The sequence below is a fragment of the Cervus elaphus genome, chromosome 9 (assembly GCF_910594005.1).
Source record: "Cervus elaphus chromosome 9, mCerEla1.1, whole genome shotgun sequence".
Classification (NCBI taxonomy): Eukaryota; Metazoa; Chordata; class Mammalia; order Artiodactyla; family Cervidae; genus Cervus; species Cervus elaphus.
In genome coordinates, this window is record NC_057823.1 from 19,236,603 (window position 1) to 19,255,975 (window position 19,373).

Genomic DNA, 19,373 nt, shown 5'->3' on the forward strand with positions numbered 1-19,373 from the left:
AGGCAGTGGTTGGCTCTGGTGAGGACCCGCGACACTGGTGCACAGGCAAGGATGCCTGGCTAGAGGGCTTAGGGGGGGACACCCTAAGTTGGGATGAAAGGCAAGGCCCATGGCTGGGAGGCTGGCACAGAGGGGCATGGTGAGGGCACCTGGAGAGGAGTGGGCAACAGAAGGATGCCTAGATCTCTCATCAGCCTTGGAGAGGCTGCTCCTTCCCTGCAGGCTCCTCAGCGTGGTCCGCCCAGAAGACAGTGACTCCCCTTTCCAAGCCCAGGGTTCAGCTGCGGGCCTGCCTTTTGCACTGCAGCCTTCTTGGTGAGCAGCTCTTGGGAGGCCCTGGAGAGACCCGAGATGGCCATCAGTCTCAGGCCTCTCCTGTCTCCCTCTGACACCCCAGGGCATGGAAAGTAAAGGGGTGCACACTGTGAGGAAGAACCTCAGGAAGTGGCTTGCGCTCTTTCCTGAGATCCAAGCAATCCCTCCCTGTGTCTTCCCCGACCCCCCAAGGAGTGCCTGCTCCTGAGGCAGAGTGTGAGAAGAGCTTGGTCAGCTGGCCACACCGGGCATACCTCGTTCATTCACTTGGTCAGGCAGCCCCACCTGCACTTGATATTTCCATGAGAAGTCGGGCATAAGAATACCTACATTCACGCACGGGGGTGGGTGCACGGTGCTAGACCACGGGGACCCTCAGCATTTCCTGATCCCACCGCAGCTCCTCCTTGCACGCCCCTACCCTAAGTGGAGGAACTTTGGGGAAAGCCTTCAACCAGAGCTACAACCTGCTGTGCACAGCCTCCAGCACGGCCCACCTGGCCCCTCGCGCCGCCCTGCTGTCGGATGCGCCCGGTAAGCCCCCAGCCCGCGACCGCGAAGAAGAAAGTAAACAGGCCTCAGCCTCCGCTTTATTGCAAACTCGGGCTGCGCGCGGTAGACAATACACTGGACACCGGGGAGAGCCTAGGCCGAGGGAGGGACGGGGCTCGAGGGGTGCAGGAACGCGTTCTAGGCCAAAGGCGAGGGGCTCAAGGGGAGGGCCTTGGCCAAAGGTGTTGGGTCGCAAGCCAGGACCAAAATTCTAGGGCTCTAAAGGGACTGAGGCCAATCCACTGGAAGCCGGACTCCTGGAGGAAGGGAGGAAGAGATCTAAGACCTTTGAGGTGTAACTAGAGGGGCGAACCTAAGGCAGGGGTGGGGTGGGCGGGCGGGAACAGGGTCGGGCTCAGTGGAAGGTCTCCACCTCTACCACGGTCCAGTCACCCTGCGGGGAAGCCACGTCATCTGGGGAGAAGCTAGTGACTGAGGTGATGCTGGCGCGGGACTCGTCCAGCGGCGACAACAGTTCGGCCCAGCGGCCCAGTTCGGCGTCGCTCAGCGCAGTGCGGGCTCCCCCCGCGCTGCCGCCACCCCCGGCGCCACCTGGACCACCGCTGCCTCCCGCAGCCTCCTCTGTCGCAGCTAGCAGCAGCGTCCGGCTCAGCAGGTGCTGCACGACGCTGGCCTGCAGCGCCCCCAGCGGCAGCTCTCCCAAGCGCGCCGGCTTCGCGCCACGAGAGGCCGCACCAGCCGCAGCTCCGGCCGCCGCCTTCCCACCGCCCGCGCCGGGCCCGGGCCCGGGATCCAGTGCGTCTGTGGCGGGGCTCGCCGACTCGGGACCTTCAGCCTCATAGATGGTGCACAAGCCATCAGCAGAGCCCGACCCGGATGCAGGAGACCAAGGCAGGGGCGCTCCTGCGAGGAGTGGAGCCGGGATGCTCAGAGAGAGCGGGAAGCCCCACCCCCGCCACGAGACTCCGCCCCCCCTTCAGCTCCGCCCTCAGACCCAACTGTCTTGCCCCCAAGCCTCGCCTCCGACCCCGCCCTCTCACATCCCAGACCTCGCCCCTTCTACTGCTCCGCAGAGTCCGGAGGACTGCTTACCTGGGGTGCTGCGGATGGCCAGAGGCGGAGCGGAACCTCGGCTCCAAGCTGCCGGGTGGCAGGCGGCGAGCTCGGCATCGGCAGGCGGAGAGGCTGCGGCGCCGCCCTCAGGCCCACTGTCGTAGCCGCGCAGCTCCTCGGGCGTGCTGGTGGCGCTGCTGCTGTGGCCCGCCAGGTCCGGGCCACTCAGCGTACTAGACGGGCTGCGCGACGGCGGCGGCGGTGGGGCTGGGGCCAGCGCCAGGGTCAGCCGTGGGCCCGAGATGGGGGCATCGGGACCCGGGGTTGGAGGGCGGCGTGGGGCCTGCAGAGGAGGTGAGGCAGGGGGAGAGGGAGGGGTCTGCAAAGTCGGCAATGCCAGGGAAGGTGGAGCACGTGGTGGGGGCGTGATCAGAGAAGAGGGAGGGTCTTGCAGAGGGGATGAAGCAGAGGGAGAGGGAACCCCCTGCATTGGGAGAGAGGCCAGAGAAGGTGGAGCCTGCAGAGGAGGCAGGCTCAGAGGAGGAGTGGCCTGTAAAGGGGGCGTGCTCAAAGAAGGCGGATCCCGCGGAGGGAGTGTGGCCAGGGGAAAGGGAGAGTCTTGCAGAGGGGGTGAAGCAGGGGGAGAAGGAGGGGCCTGAAGAGGGGGCAAGGCCAGAGAAGGTGGAGCCTGCAGAGGAGGCAGGCTTGGAGGAGGAGGAGCGGCCTGTAAAGGGGGCGTGCTCAGAGAAGGTAGAGCCCGCGGAGGAGGTGTGGCCAGGGGAGAGGGAGAGTCTTGCAGAGGGGGTGAAGCAGGGGGAGAAGTGGGGGCCTGAAGAGGAGACGAGGCCAGAGAAGGTAGACCCCTCTGTGGGGGCTGAGCCCGAAGAGAGGGAGGATCATGCAGAGATGAAGCAGGGGGAGGAGAGGGTGGGGCCTGCAAAGGAGGTGAGGCCAGAGAAGGTGGAGCCAGCAGAGGAGGCAGGCTCTGATGAGGGGGAGTGGCCTGTACAGGAGGCGTGGTCAGAGAAGGTGGAGAGTGCGGATGAGGCACGGCCAGCGGAGGAGGGGTCGTCCGCAGAGGTGGTGAGGCTAGAGATGGTGTCTGTATAGGAGCGGCCTGTCGAGGGGAAGTAGCCAGAGGAGGTGGAGTCTGTAGCAGGGGCCTGACCAGGGGAGAGGGAGACTCTGAACGAGGAGGACCCTGAAGAGAGAGTGTGGTCTGAGAGGGTGTGGCCTGTGGAGGGGGTGTGGGAGGCGTGTCCAGTGTATAGGGCGTGGCCTGAAGAGGTGGAGACACAGGACTGGCCTGCGGAGGGGGCGTGGCCAGAGCGGAAGGAGCCTGAGGAGGGGGTGTGGCTAGGGGAGAGGGCAGGTTCCTCACAGATGCTGCCTGAGACTGAGGGGCTTGTAGGGGGGCAGCGGCTGGTGGTAGAGGACTTGCGGAAGGCGGTGTGGCTAAGGGAGAGGGGAGAGGTGGAAAAGGAGGTAAAGTCAAAGACGCCTCGGTGGGGAGTACACTATGCAGAGCAGGTGAAACTGATGGAGGGACTGATGCCAGAAGAGGGGCCATGTCCAAGGGAGAGGCGGACCCCTCCGGAAAAGATGTACCCAGGTGTGTGGGTGGAGCCTGCAAAGGAGGTGTGGCCGGCGGAGAGGGGAGGGTCAGCAGAGAGGGCGGAGCCGGAGAGGGAGGGGCTAGTGGATGGGGCGTGGTCAAAGACCGGCTGAGGGCCTGGGAAGGGGGCGTGGTCGGTGGAGAAGGAGGAAGTGCGTCCCGACAGGGAGTGGTTGGGACACGCGGAGGCGGTGCGGTAGGACAAGGTAGAGAGGATTTGGCCAGAGGAGGAGAAAGGCCCCTCACTGGGGCTGCGCCCTTCCTGGGGGATGTGGCCTGCGGGGCGCGAAGAGTCTGCAGTCCTTTCGACTTGGGCTGAACAAGAGCCCGGGGTGCTCCAGCCCGGGAGGCTCCAGAGCGGACTGGGGAGGATACAGGGGTGACGCTAGAGCCCAGGGGGCGTGAGGTTGGCCTCTGGAGGCTCCCGCCTGCGCTGGGTCGCCTCCTGGAGGCAGGGCTCGGCTCCGCCGCGCTTCGCTCTGGGGCGCTGCTCACTGACTTCTTGGAAGCCTCAGTCGTCGGGGGCCGGAGCCGGGCACTTGGAGCTGCCCGAGGGACACCCACCTCAGCGCCCGCAGCCCGGGGCCGACAGGAATTGACCGGGGAGGGGATGGCTGGGGTGGACCCAGAAGAGTCTGGGGACAAAACAGAAGGCCGAAGGTCACCAATACTTCACAGCTCAGGAACCCCTCTGGTTCCTCCCCCAAGTTACATACCTCTCCGTGCCCCAGTACTAAGGGTGCTCCTTCTGGGTGAATCTGTGGCTTTTCCTCTGGCTGCAGGTTCCTCAGCTGGGGGACGGAGCCCCTTCTGCCCAAGAAGGCCTGGTCTGGGGACAGGAGGGCCTGCGATCAGGGCAGAGCTCCAGCTCCTATTTCCTCTCCCAAGTCTACATTTCCCCATCTGTAAAATGGGGCATATGCTCTCTCTGCCAGCCAATAACAGCTTTCACCAATTTGCGCCCAGTGATCAGCAAGTGCTCCCACACACTTTAATTAAAGGCTTCCAGATGGAGACACTAACCCTTGCCTAAGGGACTAGGGGGTGGGGGCGGGTGTGTTACCTGGTGGGCGCGCTGGCATGCCCAGGGCTAGAGATACAGCCTGAGCCTGGGGTCCTGGCAGGGGCCCGCTCCCCTCTCCCAGCTGCTGGGGGCCTGGAGGCTGTGGGGAGAAGGCCGAGTCAATGCAGGTGCCCCAGATATCAAGGAAAAGCTGGTGCCTCAGAGGAGGGGAGGCAAGATGGGGTCAGAATCAGGGAAAGAGGCTGAAGTACCTGGGCTCCGGGGGCCCGTCCCAGAGCTCCTCGTTGGTCCCACCTGGGGAGTAACCTCCGGGAGAGCGGCTCCCCGGATGCCCCCGGTTCGCTCTGCCAGGGGCCCTCGCCCTGCGGCTGCTGCTGCTCCCAGAACTCGGAGAGCCGCGCTGGTTACTGGAGGAGGGGGTCGTGGAGACCCTGCGGGCTTGGGGATTGGAAGGCCGGGAGGGCGAGAAGCGGGCGGGCGACCAGCGGCCGCTGCCCTGGACTTGTCCCTCTTGTCCATCCAGCACCTGACGAAGAAACAGATTAATCAGCATCCCAGGTCCTGGATCGCTATGCTGCCTGCAAGGCTCTGGGTCCTGGAACCTCTCTGCTCCTTCTCCTGCGTCACCAACCATGGGCGCCCAAACCTCTGCTTGGATCCACTTCCTTCCACCCACCCACCACTCACCAGCTCACCAGCGCAGCTGCTCACGGTGGTCCCCAAGCCTCGTCCTTATCGCCTTTCCTCCAGGCCACGCCTGCCTCTGCTCCCTCTCAGGACCAGAGATCAACCCACCTACCCCTCGCCCTCTCAGGGTCTTGACCACCAGCGTCGGGCCAGGGAGCTGCCACAGGTTCCAGATGAAGGGATGAGCACACGCCCGGATCCCCTCGCCAGCCCCCAGAGCAGTCCCGGGCCTCCGGGAGAGATGCCGGCACCTGCCGGGAGGAGGAGCGGTCCCGGCTGCCCGCGCACGGGCTTGCGGAGACAAAGAGCCGCGTTCCGAGCCCGTCCCCCTGCGCCCGCTGGGCCCTGGTCCGCATCGCCCTTCCACCTGCTCGCGCCACTGCTCACCTCGGGCTTCGGTCTCCCTCCGCTCCACGCTGGATCCCCTGGGGTGGGGCCGGGTGGGAGCGCCGCGGCGGTGGCTGCGGAGGCCAGGCGAGGGGAGGGGGCGGCGGGCGGCGGCGCGGTGAGGCGGGCCCGGCCCTTGGCGGCGGGCGGGGTAGAAGGGGGCGCGTGCGCTGGATGTAGACCGGGAAGGCGCAGGCGGGAGCGCGCGGAATTGAGTGGGGAGGGGGGAGCGCGTGGGATGTAGAGGCGGCTTCTCTGCGGCTGCGCCTGAGCACCTCAGACACCCAACCGGAGGGGCTTCGGGGACTGGGGGTAATCCCTTGGGGTCTCCGATCCAGTCTAACCCCCTCTTCCCCAGCCGCTGCCGTACACACCTGCCCAGGCCCCCACCCAACCACCTGGAGACCCGAGGCCCGCCTGAACGCGGATAGGCTGGGCCCTGGCAACCAGGGGGCGGGACCATCGCGCCTCGTGCCCAGTTCGCCAATCCGGCCTCTCGATGTCCCTGGCCCAGTCTTCGCCTTCGCTACCGCAGAGGCTGCCCCCAGACCCAGGTTTCCTGGGGCTTCCACCTCTCTTTTACCCAAAGCTTTTTCACAGACCCCAGGAAACCTCCTATCTCGTGGAGCTCGGGGGACTGGTGGGAGAATGAAGCCCTGGGAAAGTAGGGGTAGCCCCCGATTTGGGGGAAGAGAGGAAAAAAGAATAAGGGGGAGAGAGAGACCGAGACTGTGAGAGGTGACCCAACCTTCTACAGGGCAGCGCACCCCCGCTCTCCATACCCTCCCAGGTCACATAAAGTCAAGTCAGCAAAGGCTTCCGGATAGAGCCAGGCTTTGAGAAGATGAGATTATTGGGGGGGGGGGGGGCTGGAGGTGTCAAAACTGGTGCATGAAGGAGCTGAAGAAATTCCGTTCGAGGTTTCCCGGCCCAGCCTGAGGGAGTAGAGGTGTCATTTTGGTGACTTGCCAACTGGTGCAGGGGCCACCTGGAGTATCTTGATAGGGGATTGTGGCATGGAGGGGATAGAAGCATGAAGAGGGAGATGGCCATCTTCAGCCGCCCTGAGCTGGGGCACAGTGTCAGGTGCCCTCCTGCACCTCCGCTTATACTCAAAACCACATTGGGGACTTCCCTGGTGGTCCAGTGGCTACCCTCCCAACCCAGGGAACTAGACCCCACATGCTGCAACTAAGGGTTCGCCTGCTGCAACTAAAGGTTCTGCGTGTCGCAACACAGACTGAAGATCCTATGTGCTGCAACTGAGACCCAGTGCAGCCAAATCAATTAATTAAAAAATAAAAGACCACATCGACCCCACAGAAACACTGGGCTCTCTGCTCCCAAGCCCAATCTCTCCAGACTTTTAGCTACCCACTATCCCATCCCAAGGAACTGGCTCCCTCTCCCCCACCTTGTCCCCATCACATTTGTTCATATAGAGAGCTTGAGAATGCCCTGTGTGGTCCCATTCATACAACCTCCTGGAAACTGCAAGCTAATCTATAGACAGTGATAGAAAGCAACTCAATGGTTGTTGGGGTCCAGGGAAGGGAAACTTTTGAACCACTCATTGTAGCCACTCTGACGGATTCCTGACCCTGAGAAACTGCATGTGTGCTCAAGTTTCTGTCGAGTCTGACTCTTTGTGACCCTATGGACTATAGCCCACCAGGTTTCTCTGTCCATGGGATTTCCCAGGCAAGAATACTGGAGTGAGTGGCCATTTCTTCCTCTGGGGATCTTCCCGACCCAGGAATCAAACACTTTTTCTCTTGTGTCTCCTGCATTGCAGGTAGATTCTTCATTGGTAAGCCACCAGGGAAGCCCTGATAAACTGTCAGACAGTAAATTCTTGTTGTCTTAAGTTTTGGGGCAGTTGTCACACAGCAGTAGGTTTTGGGGCAGTTTGTTACACAGCAATAGATAGCTACCTCAGGCTCACAAAACCTTAAAAGCTGGTTATAAACAATCAAGTATTGGTGAGAATATGGAGAAATAAGAACACTTGTGTACCATTAGTGGGAATGTAAAATGATACAGCCACTGTGATCCACTTATATGAGATCCCCAGAGGATGCAGATTTATTGAGATGGACAGTATAATGCTAAGTGCCAGGGGCTGGGGGAGAGGAATAGTGAATTCGTGTTCCATGACAACAGAGTTTCATTTTTTTCAAAATGAAAAAAGTTCTGAAGATGGATGGTGGGGATGGTTGCCTAACTCTGTGAAATTACTTAATGCCACTGAAGTGAGAGTATTGGTTGCTCACTTGTGTCTGACTGTTTGGGGACCTCAAGGACTACAGCCCTCCAGGCTCCTCTTGTCCATGGGATTCTCCAGGCAAAAATATTGGAGTGGGTTGCCATTTCCTTCTCCAGAGGATCTTCCTGACCCAGGGATCAAACCTGCATTGCAGGGATCAATGTGCATTGCAGGCAGATTCTTTACCTCCTGAGCCAGCAGGGAAGCCCTTAATGCCAATGAGCTGTACCCTTAAAAATGGTTAGGATGGCAAATTCTTTGTTATGTGTGTGTACATTACCACAATTGTTTAAAAACTTGTATAGTATGCATGTGGGGAAACTCATGAATTACCAATGGGAATGTAAAGTAGGCAGTCTTTCTGAAGGACCACTGGGAAGCACTGCATGTATGTCATATGGCTAAGACATTCCACTCAAGCGTTTGTACCTGTGACAGATCCCATACAGCCCCTGCTATATCCTCTGAGCACCCAGAGTCCCCACATGCAGGGAAAGTCAGGAGTCCCAAGGCGTGAACGCCCCCCTCCACCCCAGTCTCCAGCAAAGCCCTCAGCCACGACAGACAGAAGCTGGTGCAACAATGCTTCCACTCCTCCGCCACTTGGGTGGGACACCTTGGAGGTGCATCTGCCATCATCTCCCAGAGCTGCCGTCATTAACACGTACTGGCTTCCTTCTCTTCCCCACTGGCTCATGGTTAATCCTTCCTGAGTTCACCTTCCAGAGAAACTATTGCCATCTAATTCCTTGCCTCGGGGTCTGCATGAAGAAGAGCCTGAACTAAGCACCCATCCATTATTTACTGAATGCCCACTGTGTGCCAGGCACCATGTGAAGTGTCAGAAAAGATATGTGTCTAGGGCCCGTGGGGCTTCAGTTCCAGTGACCGCAGAGACTATTGCACAGGAGTGCAAAGCAGTGTGTGACAAGACACGCATCCCAGCATATAGCTGAGAACAAACCCTCAGGACATGGATCTCAAGGAGCTACTCCAGAGGCTAGAGGAAAAGGAGAAGCTATTCATCTCAAAAGGCCCCTTTGCTACCACTTCACCTCACCCTGTTTTGCTATATGCACAGCATAAGTGCATGCTCAATGACTCAGTCATGTATGACTCTTTGAGACACCATGGGCTATAGTCCACCACTCCTCTGTCCATGGGATTCTCCAGGCAAGAATCCTGGAGAGGGTTGCCATTTCCTTCTACAGGGGTCCTTCCCCACCTGCTTCTCCTGCACTGGCAGGCAGATTCTTTTCCACTGCACCACCACAGCATTTGTCACAAATTGACATTATCTTGTTCCTTAATTACACACATTCTTACCCTCTCCCTCTCTCCACCCCCATCCACACACAGACACACTCCAATAGAGCAGAAGCTCTGAGAGAGAAGATAGCCTCACTTATCTTGTCCACACAAAGAAGGTTTGTCTTTGGGTGGCCTGTGGCCGAGCCCACAGGTACTTCTGCAAGGGGGTCATGCCCATTGCCAGATTTCACAGAGGAACCTAAGCTTAGGGGGTCCCAACCCTCGAGGTTTCAGAGTATCTCTAATCTGGTGAACTTGTGGGCTCGTTTTCCCCATGAGAGATAGGGCCTCACTCTCCTACCTTCTCAGGTCTCCTCTCCTTTGAATCTAGCAGACAGAGCAGATCAAGGTAAAAGTCTTGTCTGAGATCTAGTGCAGGCCTCCCAAAGTGGGGAGGAAATCGTGGGGGTTGGGGCAGCAGGGTCTCCCTTTGAGAAGCAGACCTCCCAGATTGGACTCCAACCTTGGCTCCCAGAGCCCTCTGACCCCGGACTCTGTCTCCTCCCCAGTGGAGAGCGTCCCCTGGTTGGGTGGTCACAGCAGGAAGGAGAAAGCGCCCCGCCCTCCCTTGGGCCCTGATCACGGATTCCCTGTTTGAGTTTCAAAGCCAAGTAGCTCCACCTGTTACTGACTAGTCTATATAGCTTAGCTCCCAGAAAGGTACTCTCAGGTTGGCTTTGGGCGTCCAGCGCCTTCAGCCCCTCTCAGGGTCCCTCATGCCAGGTCCGCCCCACTGCAGCGGAGCCCAGAATTCTACCGTTTCTGCTCCTCCGACGAGCCCCTCCCCTCCCCGGGGACTTCAGGGTTAGGCTCGCCTACCTCCGGCTAGCCTACGGTACCGGCAGTCCGGGAGCGTCCGAAGGGAGGCGGGGCCGAGACGGCTGGTGGGCGGGGCGGGGCGGGGCAGCCCGCGGCTCCGGTCCCGCCCGCCCTGACTCACCCAGTCCCGCCCGCGAACTCCGCGGGAGTCCGGGCCGCTCAGCTCCCCGGGACACAGGAGTTGGAAACAGCGTCTGGCCCGTGAGGTGAGTAGGTGGCTCTCCGCGCTTGGGGACCCGGTGGTGGGCTGAGGACCTGGCCCACAGGAGGACCGCCGGAGGTGCGGCTGGCCCTGCGACCTGAGCCCTAAGCCGTCTGGGGCACAGAAGGAGCTGGGCGGGGGGTGGGGGGTGAGGGGGGGCGGTGCAGAGAGAGGCCCGGCCCTGGCCAGCCCAAGGGCGCCTATCCAGGGAGCCCGGCAGGCCTGGCCAAGGACAGAGTGAAGATCGAACAGCTAGGGTCCACCCTGGGCGTCTTGATACCCTGTTCCCCTCTCCTCTTGCCAGTGACAGCTCATCCCAGCGAGCCCCTCACCTCCCAGAACCCTAACACGTGGGGGCCTCCCCAGGCTGTCCCTTCCAGGTCCCTTGAACCTAAAGACTCCCCAGAAGCCCCAGTCCTGGAAGGGCAGCTTGGAAAAGTACTAGGTTGGGACTCCCCAGGCCTAAGGCCCAGAACTGGCTCTGCTGCTACTGCCCCCCCACCCCCGACCATAATTTCTCCCTCGTGTAGAAGTCAAAGGTTAAACCGAATGCCCTCCAAGGCCCATTTCGGGGCTGACAACTGTCACTGTTTCTTCTTTGCCGCTTAGCTTGGGCGGTGGGTGGAAATGGGGGTCGGGGGGATCGGGGCACCCACCACCGCTGCCAGTGTTTAGAGGCAAGGTGGGGGCTCGAGGGAGGCATGAGAGAGAAGCAAGGGTGAGGCATGGGTAGGCAGAGCTAAGGCTACGTAGGGGGCAATTTCCTGTTCAGAGGCTGACAAGGACAACTTAGCCTGGTAGGCAGAGCAGCCATCCTCCCTCCATCTCTTCTCTACCGGAAGGAGCCCCCTTCTGAGGCTCCCTGGCAAAGATGCTTCACCTCAGTGAGATGTTCTTGCTCAACCTGGAACAGAGTGCCTGTGATCAGATGGACAGGACTCAGGGGGTCTCCCTCAAATGCTGCTTGTCACAAGCTGGGACACCTTGAATGAGTTATTTCACTTCCCCGAGTCTGGGAAATAAGGGTCTCCACATCCATGCTCCTGGAGTTGGGATGAAACAAGACACCGAAAGCATCTGGTGGCCTTAAGTTCTCTGTCCCCACACCCCCATGAGGCTTTCTCCCCTAGCCCTCCCACCAGCCTGGTTCAGACAAAGGGGGGCCAGTCTTGTGTCTGGGGGAAACTTAATGGCAGGTTCCAAACAGTCAAGATTGAGTCATGGAGACAGATAATGATAACCCCATGTCTGCCTTTGTTGTGTATACACCTTGCTCCGTGGGAGCCTCTGACCCATCCGTTGGGGACCCTGGGTGTCTCTGCCTTCTTGCTTTTGATTGTGGGTCTGGGATGGCCAATGGCAGAGCTTCCACAATTGTGAGATGTGTCCTGAAGGGTGGCAGGACCTCGGGGGCAGGAAGCTGGTCCTCCCTGCCTGTCTGTGTGGCATTTCTGCTAAGAGTCACCATTCTTAATTGAAGCAGTGTCCCTTGCAGGGGCAGGTGGCCAGGGCAGGGAGAATAGTGGGTGGCCAGAACTGGAAGAGAGTGTATGGCTGTGTCTCCGGTCCTGAGTCTCCTTTCAGCTTGTACACACGTGCACTGGTGCGTACACACTAGAATGCCCCCAGGGTTTTGTCCCACTTGGTGGCTGCAATTTGGCCCCTGGGGGCTGTGGAGTTGCCCTGGGTGTGTTTCTGTCAGATTCCCTGGTGTCTGAAGCCTGTGATGCACTGGTGGGGGGTGGGCACCTTTACTGGGCTTGTTGTTGAGGACAGGTTGTGAAACTCAGCGCAAGGGCTGGGTCACTGGGTGAGGGATCCTGTGTTCTATGTACCCCCTTGTGTGAGCCTGGTGCTGGGTGAGTCAGGGCCTGAGTCAGGGGCCCCTGGAGACCGGGTGTAGGCAGGTGTGTCCCTTCCCTTGCCTGCCATCCCTGGTGGGATTAAGGGGTGTGGTGGACTGCCCTGACTTCAGCCGGCTGGGCGGGGCCTGCATCCTACAGCCCCGCCCACTTCCACCTTGTCCTCATTCAGTAGTAATAGAAGGCCTTCCAGGGTTATGGGGACCAAAGAGGGAGGCATGGAGGTATCAGAGCAATTGGCTGAAGTGTGGGACAGAGGCCAGGCCCTGCCCCCCAGGAGATGGGTGGGAGGCTGGAGGATGATCCGATGACTCAGACGCCTCCCTTCCTTGCCCAGCCAGTGACAAGCTATCAGGATGAGGACCACAGGGCCCAGGAAACCTACATGAGAAACAGGCATCTGTGCTCAGTCATGTCCGATTCTTTGCGACCCCATGGACTATAGCCCCCAGGCTCCGCTGTCCCTGGGATTCTCCAGGCAAGAATACTGAAGTGGGTAGCCATTTCCTCCTCCAGGGGATCTTCCCCACCCAGGGATCAAACCTGCGTCTCTTGCATCTCCTGCATTGGCAAGTGGGTTCTTGACCACTGTGCCATCTGGGAAGCGTGAGAAGGATGAGAAACAGGGGCTTTATATTGGGGAGCATGGGTGCTGGGAAGGGGAGATGGACCGGCCTAGGAGCCCCCTCGGAGACAGTGGGGGCCTTGCTGCCTTCCTTTCTCTCCCCTTCCAGACCTGGGAAGAGAGGCTGCAGGGCTGCCTGTCTGGGAGGGTGCTGTACCAGCTTGTGGTCCACGCCCCCGAGTGACTTGCGCCTGGCTGTCTGTATCTGAAATAATGATACCTTGGTCTAAAATGAAACCCAGGGACAGACAGAGTAGGCCGGCCGCCCAGGAGCCTGGCAGCCCAGCCCCGTCCTAGACGTTGTAGTCGTAGGTGTCACCCTGGCTCTCTCCCTGTGAGTTTTCCATTTCCTGATTCTTTGCCCCTCAGCCCTTGCCTTTCGGGTATCCGTTTTCCGCAGCAGATCCTAAACACTGGCCCCACCAGAAACCCAGGTGTCCTCGTCCCTGCCAACCCGCCCCCCCCCCGCCCCCCGCCCCCAGGGCCGACAAGCCTTCAGCTCCGCCACTCCCTGCCCCTGGGGCCCGTAACCAGAGCCAGGCTCCAGCCGGCTTTTCCGGTTGGAGGTTGGAGGTGGTGCCCGGAGCGCCCCTGAAGGGGGTGGGGGTCCACGCCCCGGAAGTCCCGAGTCTCGGGACTCTCTGTGGTCCAGTGACGGAGGGATCCGGGGCTGGCCGCCTGGGTACCGGGTGTCCGGAGTCAAGGAAGCAGAGCGAAGTGTTTGGGACTGGCGTCAAGTGTGGGAGGAGATGCCTGGGCTCGGGGAGAAGGCCACACCGGCGAGCGGTGGAGCAGCGGCCTCGTGGAATGCCCCTCCTGAGCTCTGAGAGGGCAAGCCCAGTCCCAGCGAGGCAGGGGTCCCTGGGAACAGAGGTGGCGAGGACTTACCGAGCAGTAAGTACTTCCCACCTTAAGCCAAGCATTCAGTCTTAGTCGCTTGGCTCCAGGAAGGAGGTGAGGTCTGGGGGGCGGGGGAGGGGAAGGGAGCGCACAGCTGTGGGTTCTGCTGGAGTTCGGCGGGGCGGAGCGCGGATACTGGGAGCAGAGGCGTGTCTTTCTGGCTCTTCTGGGGGCCCGGCTCACAAGGCGCCCTTTCCTGAGGGTCTCTCTCTGCATCCTCCGCTTCCTGCTCTCCTCACAGGAGGGATGATTCCGGTGGCGGAGTTCAAGCAGTTCACGGAGCAGCAGCCTGCCTTCAAGGTGCTCAAACCTTGGTGGGACGTGCTGGCCGAGTACCTCACCGTAGCCATGCTCATGATCGGGGTCTTCGGCTGCACCCTCCAGGTAAGGGGCGGGGCGGGGTGTGGCCTGGATGGGGCGGGGTCTCCAAGGGGCGGGGTCTGGGAGATTCCGGAAGTCTTCCCTTATCCTATCATAGTTCTAGAGACTGGACATCCGAAATAAAAGTGTTGACAGGGCTGGTTCCTTGCGAAGGCTGTGCCTCTCGTCTAGACTCTGGTGGCCTCAGGCATTCCTTGGTTGATAGAGGACATTCTCACTGTATCTTCACAGCATCTGCCCTCAGTGTGAGTGTGTGTCCAAATTTCTCCCTCATCTTAACTTGATTACATCTGCTCTGCAAACTATTTCCAGATAAGGCATCAATCACAGGTTAGGTATTTGGGGCTTAGGACTTCAACATTTTTTTGTTTAATATTTATTTGCCTGCACCAGTTCTTAGTTGCCTCATGCGGCATTTTTACTTGCAGCCTGTAAGATCTTTATTTTTTTTTTTTTAAGTTGAAGCACGAACCCTTAGGTGTGGCATGTGGGATCTAGTTCCCTGACTAGGGATCAAACCCAGGCCTCCCAGCATTGGGAGTGCCCAGTCTTAGCCACTGGGCCAGCAGGGAAGTCCCTAGGTCTTTAACATCTTTTTGAGGAACATGAATCAACCCAGCTCTTGTATTTCCAGACAAAGTCCTGTGCTCAAAGCTTTAGCGACTCTTCCAAAGTTACAGCCAGCTGAGGACAGCTGGGGATCAATGCAGACCTCTCCTGCTTGCAGCCTGCTTCCTCTTCCTATAGCTTCCCAGGCCGCCCTAGATCCTTCACCCTCTTTCATATCCTCTCCCCCATCCCCAGGTGACACAGGACAAGATCATCTGTCTGCCCAGTCATGAACCCCGGGAGAATTTATCTGAAGCCCCGTGCCAGCAGCTGCTGCCGCGGGGGGTCTCAGAGCCCATGGGGGACCTCCGGGAGTTGAGCGGCCTGAAAAACAACCTGGACCTGCAGCAGTACAGCTTCATCAACCAGCTCTGCTACGAGACGGCCCTCCACTGGTACGCCAAGTACTTCCCCTACCTGGTGGTCATCCACACGCTCATCTTCATGGTCTGCACCAGCTTCTGGTTCAAGTTCCCCGGCACCAGCTCCAAGATCGAGCACTTCATCTCCATCCTGGGCAAGTGTTTTGACTCGCCATGGACTACTCGGGCGCTGTCCGAGGTCTCCGGGGAGAACCACAAGGGCCCTGCCACCACCACAGCTGGGCGGGCGACAGTGACCGTGACCACAATAGCAGGGCCGGGGAAGGCAGGGGAGGGCGAGAAGGAGAAGGTGTTGGCAGAGCCCGAGAAGGTGGTGACAGAGCCCCCAGCTGTCACCCTGCTGGACAAGAAGGAGGGGGAGCAGGCCAAAGCCCTGTTTGAAAAGGTCAAGAAATTCCGCGTGCATGTGGAGGAGGGCGACATCCTATATACCATGTACATCCGGCAGACGGTGCTCAAGGTCTGCAAGTTCTTGGCCATCCTGGTCTACAACCTGGTCTATGTGGGAAAGATCAGCTTCCTGGTGGCCTGCAGGGTGGAGACCTCGGAGGTGACGGGCTACGCCAGCTTCTGCTGCAACCACACCAAGGCCCACCTCTTCTCCAAGCTGGCTTTCTGCTACATCTCCTTCGTGTGCGTCTACGGGATCACCTGTCTCTACACCCTCTATTGGCTCTTCCACCGGCCCCTCAAGGAGTACTCCTTCCGGTCGGTGAGGGAGGAAACCGGCATGGGCGACATCCCCGATGTCAAGAACGACTTCGCCTTTATGCTGCACCTCATCGACCAGTACGACTCACTCTACTCCAAGCGCTTTGCTGTCTTCCTCTCTGAGGTCAGCGAGAGCCGCCTGAAGCAGCTCAACCTCAACCACGAGTGGACTGCCGAGAAGCTGCGGCAGAAGCTGCAGCGCAACTCCCGGGGCCGGCTGGAACTGGCCCTCTGCATGCTCCCGGGGCTGCCAGACACGGTCTTTGAGCTCAGCGAGGTGGAGGCACTGCGGCTGGAGGCCATCGGTGACATCACCTTCCCCCCAGGACTCTCACAGCTGGTTCACCTGCAGGAGCTGAGCCTGCTCCACTCACCCGCCAGGCTTCCATTCTCCTCACAGATCTTCCTGCGGGACCGCCTGAAGGTCATCCGAATCAAGTGCGAGGAGCTGCGGGAGGTGCCCCTGTGGGTGTTTGGGCTGCGCGGTCTGGAGGAGCTGCATCTAGAGGGTCTCTTCCCCCCAGAGCTGGCCCGGGCGGCCACCCTTGAGAGCCTCCGGGAACTGAAGCAGCTGAAGGTGCTGTCTCTGCGGAGCAACGCCGGCAAGGTTCCCGCCAGTGTTACTGATGTGGCCGGCCACCTTCAGCGGCTCAGCCTGCACAACGACGGGGCGCGTCTGGTGGCACTGAACAGCCTCAAGAAGCTGGCGGCACTGCGGGAGCTGGAGCTGGTGGCCTGCGGGCTGGAGCGCATCCCCCATGCCGTCTTCAGCCTAGGTGCACTGCAAGAGCTTGACCTCCGGGACAACCACCTGCGTTCCATCGAGGAGATCCTCAGCTTCCAGCACTGCCGCAAGCTCCTCACGCTCCGGCTGTGGCACAACCAGATCGCCTACGTCCCCGAGCACGTGCGGAAGCTGCGGGGCCTTGAGCAGCTCTATCTGAGCCACAACAAGCTGGAGACGCTGCCCACCCAGCTCGGCATGTGCTCCAGCCTCCGCCTGCTGGACGTCTCGCACAATGGGCTTCACTCCGTGCCAGCCGAGCTGGGTCTCCTGCAGAATCTTCAGCACTTGGCTCTCTCCTACAATGCCCTGGAGTTTCTACCCGAAGAGCTCTTCTACTGCCGCAAGCTGCGGACGCTGCTCCTAGGTTACAACCACTTGAGCCAGCTCGCACCCCAGGTGGGGGCCCTCAGGGCCCTCAGCCGCCTGGAGCTCAAGGGCAACCGGCTGGAAGCACTGCCGGAAGAGCTCGGCAACTGTGGGGGGCTCAAGAAGTCGGGGCTCCTGGTGGAGGACACCCTTTACGACGGGCTGCCGGCGGAGGTACGGGACCGGATGGAGGCGGAGTGAAGCCGGGGAGGGAGGACAGGTTGAGGTCAATGCGTCCCGGATGCTACCGCCCCGGAATCTACCATTATCTTCAAGGGAGGTGGCAAAGTGGGCCCCAGCCAGGAGACAAGGAACAGACATGTCAGGTTGATGGAGCCCAGGCAAGATCCTGAGACTGGTTTGTCTGGGAGGTTGTGGATTTGGGGTGGAACATCCTGGAGAGATTAACTCAGTCAGAAGACTCTCAGACCAAAACCACACCCGTGTCTTTGGCTTGGCTGACCTGCCCCTAGCCCTGGGCCAGAGATGCTGCCCTCCCCCAGACAGCAACCACAGTACCCCATATGGGGGGTGGGGTGGGGGAGGCTCATCCCAATGGGATTTCAACCCTTTCCCCCTGTCCAAAACAGCTTACATCTGGGGTTTTCTCCCAACGAGGGGACACAGATATAAGGGACCAACCTCCCCCCCCCCAATTTTGATATTTATTTCCTATTTATAAGTTGCTTTCTATGGACACCTGAACTCAGAAAGCAATGGTTCTCATATTTGGCTGAAATCAACATCTCCAAAACAAAACATCCTAGCCCGCACCCTTGAAAGGCTGACTCAGGACGTTGGCTGGAGGCCAGGAACTTGCTGGTAAACAGAAGCATCCCAGGTAATTCTGATTCGGACCATCCCAGGCCTGAATGTTGGGAAATGCTGACCTACAGAGCAGATATCTGGGTGTCGAGAGCAGGGATTCTGAACTTGGTTTTAGATCCCTAGATGCTTTGAGAAATCTGATGAAAGCTGGGCACCTCCTTCCTCAGGAAAATGCTCCTGTTCACATAAGTTAAAAGCTCTGCAGGCAACTTCAAGCAATCAACATTCCCCCAGACCCCCCAGGGGGCTATTCATGGACGTGCTAATGACTGGAACACCTGCAAAGGAGGTACATTTTTCTGTAGGCTGGGGCTTTCTTTCAATGTTCCCTATGTGAGGGAGTGTATATCAGTGGGTGCTTAATAAATAACACTAACTATGAGAACTATAGTTTTTTTTGGCTGAGCTGGGCCTTCCATGCTGCACTCAGGCTTCCTCTAACCGTGGTGCATGGGTTTCTCATTGTGGTCACTTCTCTTTTGCAGAGCACAGGCTCAGTAGCTGCGGCACAAGGGCTTAGTGGCTCCGTGGCATGTGAAATCTCCCCAGGCCAGGAATCGAACCCATATCCCCCGTGTTGGCAGGTGGATTCTTACCCAGCCCAGGGAAGTCTGAGAATGATAAGTCTGATCCCTTGTGTCCACTCCTGCCGTTGTCTAAGGCTTCTATTCCACCAGACCAAATACAGGCAGTGGCAACAGTCAGCTTCCAGAATCAAGGCTATAAGCCTCTTCCCTGGGAGCAGAGGCAAAGAGAGACCTCAGTTAACCAGGAGACATCAGGTGGTCGTCTACCTAGCCTTTCTCTGGTAGAACTGCCTGTCCTTTACATTCAGTTATTCTCATGGCTCCACAGTTTTGGATCTGCTTCACCCGTAAGTTGTCACCAGGAGAGTCATAAACACCCATCAGTTTTCTCGTGCTAGAGTGGGCAGGGCCTTGGCACAGCCTGCCCAACCCTGACCTTCTGGGATCCCCACCTCCATGGTGTCTCCAACATGTGAGCCTCCTCCAGGCACCAGAGAGCAGAAGCAAGCTGCTCACCTGGGCGCCCCAGGGTTCCCGATGGGGACATTTTCCCAGCACTCTTCAGACAAGCTGAAGAAAATGTGTAGGTGGCGAAGACACCAGGTGGAGGAACCAAACCCCAGGTCCTAACTCTGCATTGTCCAGGAGCTAAACAGATGAGGGATGTCTTCAAATTTCCCACGGCCAGTCTGACTTGGAACTCTCTAGCCTTGACCTTGGCCCCACGTCGCTGAGGGCAGGGATCACGCCGCTGGATTCCCACCGTTCAGGCAGTGGCCCAAACCCTACCCCGCCCATCCTTCAAGTCTTCGTGGCCAACCCTGACCCCGCTGAAATGGAAAGGGCTTCCCACAGGTGCCTAATTATGGTGAGTAGGCAGCAATTAAACACAACAGGGACCGTAACGAAGCACTGTCCGAGATGAGAAAGGCAGTTTTGGAAGGCGTGGGTGCCAGCCAGGGCCAGCCGGGAAAAGAAAGAACGAGTCTGAGGATAGCCTGGCGACCACCGGGGACAGCGGCAGGAAATTTAAAAAAAAAAAAGAGAGAGAGAGCGAGCGAGGGCCAGGAACGCGCATGCGCAGCAGAGGGCACGCGCGTACTCTCTTTTCCCCTTCTGTACGCCTGCGCGCTGCTTTCTCCTCCCACGGCTCTTAACTGAATGGTGAGTGAGTTTTCAAACAGCGCCTCCTGCCGGAGCTC

At 59.3% G+C, this 19,373-nt stretch overlaps 2 protein-coding genes across 6 annotated transcripts; one reads left to right on the top strand and one right to left on the bottom strand.

The window, feature by feature from the left end:
- Positions 1-892: 892 nt before the first annotated feature.
- Positions 893-13,657, bottom strand: PRR36 (proline rich 36). Of its 3 annotated transcripts, none has more exons than XM_043911703.1 (6): positions 13,568-13,657; positions 4,772-5,046; positions 4,560-4,659; positions 4,213-4,325; positions 1,921-4,131; positions 893-1,731 (listed from the first exon to the last, which is right to left on the bottom strand). In XM_043911703.1, exons 1-6 carry the CDS (start codon positions 13,600-13,602, stop codon positions 1,223-1,225), a joined length of 3,243 nt encoding a protein of 1,080 aa, XP_043767638.1. In that variant the 5' UTR covers positions 13,603-13,657; the 3' UTR covers positions 893-1,222. The 3 variants fall into 3 exon arrangements, with proteins under 3 accessions (XP_043767638.1, XP_043767639.1, XP_043767640.1); XM_043911704.1 differs by lacking the exon at positions 13,568-13,657 and adding an exon at positions 5,595-6,355; XM_043911705.1 differs by lacking the exon at positions 13,568-13,657 and adding an exon at positions 5,216-5,549.
- On the top strand, positions 10,116-18,034 carry LRRC8E (leucine rich repeat containing 8 VRAC subunit E). 3 transcript variants are annotated; one of them, XM_043911708.1, is made up of 3 exons: positions 10,116-10,196; positions 13,821-13,963; positions 14,765-18,034. In XM_043911708.1, the coding sequence occupies exons 2-3, from the start codon at positions 13,826-13,828 to the stop codon at positions 17,015-17,017; spliced, it is 2,391 nt and encodes a 796-aa protein (XP_043767643.1). In that variant the 5' UTR covers positions 10,116-10,196; positions 13,821-13,825; the 3' UTR covers positions 17,018-18,034. The 3 variants fall into 3 exon arrangements, with proteins under 3 accessions (XP_043767643.1, XP_043767641.1, XP_043767644.1); XM_043911706.1 differs by lacking the exon at positions 10,116-10,196 and adding an exon at positions 13,224-13,573; XM_043911709.1 differs by lacking the exons at positions 10,116-10,196; positions 13,821-13,963 and adding an exon at positions 14,065-14,205.
- The last annotated feature ends 1,339 nt before the right edge of the window (positions 18,035-19,373 follow it).

Bases quoted from the DNA above. Each gene is read 5' to 3' on its own strand.
- PRR36 (XM_043911703.1), bottom strand. From the start codon at position 13,602: ATGCTTGGCTTAAGGTGGGAAGTACTTACTGCTCG. The intron at 5,047-13,567 runs GTAAGTCCTCGC...TTTCTTCGTCAG, and splicing joins TGGGAAGTACTTACTGCTCG to GTGCTGGATGGACAAGAGGG. The intron at 4,326-4,559 runs GTAACACACCCG...TCCTGTCCCCAG, and splicing joins CATGCCAGCGCGCCCACCAG to ACCAGGCCTTCTTGGGCAGA.
- LRRC8E (XM_043911708.1), top strand. From the start codon at position 13,826: ATGATTCCGGTGGCGGAGTTCAAGCAGTTCACGGAGCAGCAGCCTGCC. The intron at 13,964-14,764 runs GTAAGGGGCGGG...CCCCATCCCCAG, and splicing joins TCTTCGGCTGCACCCTCCAG to GTGACACAGGACAAGATCAT.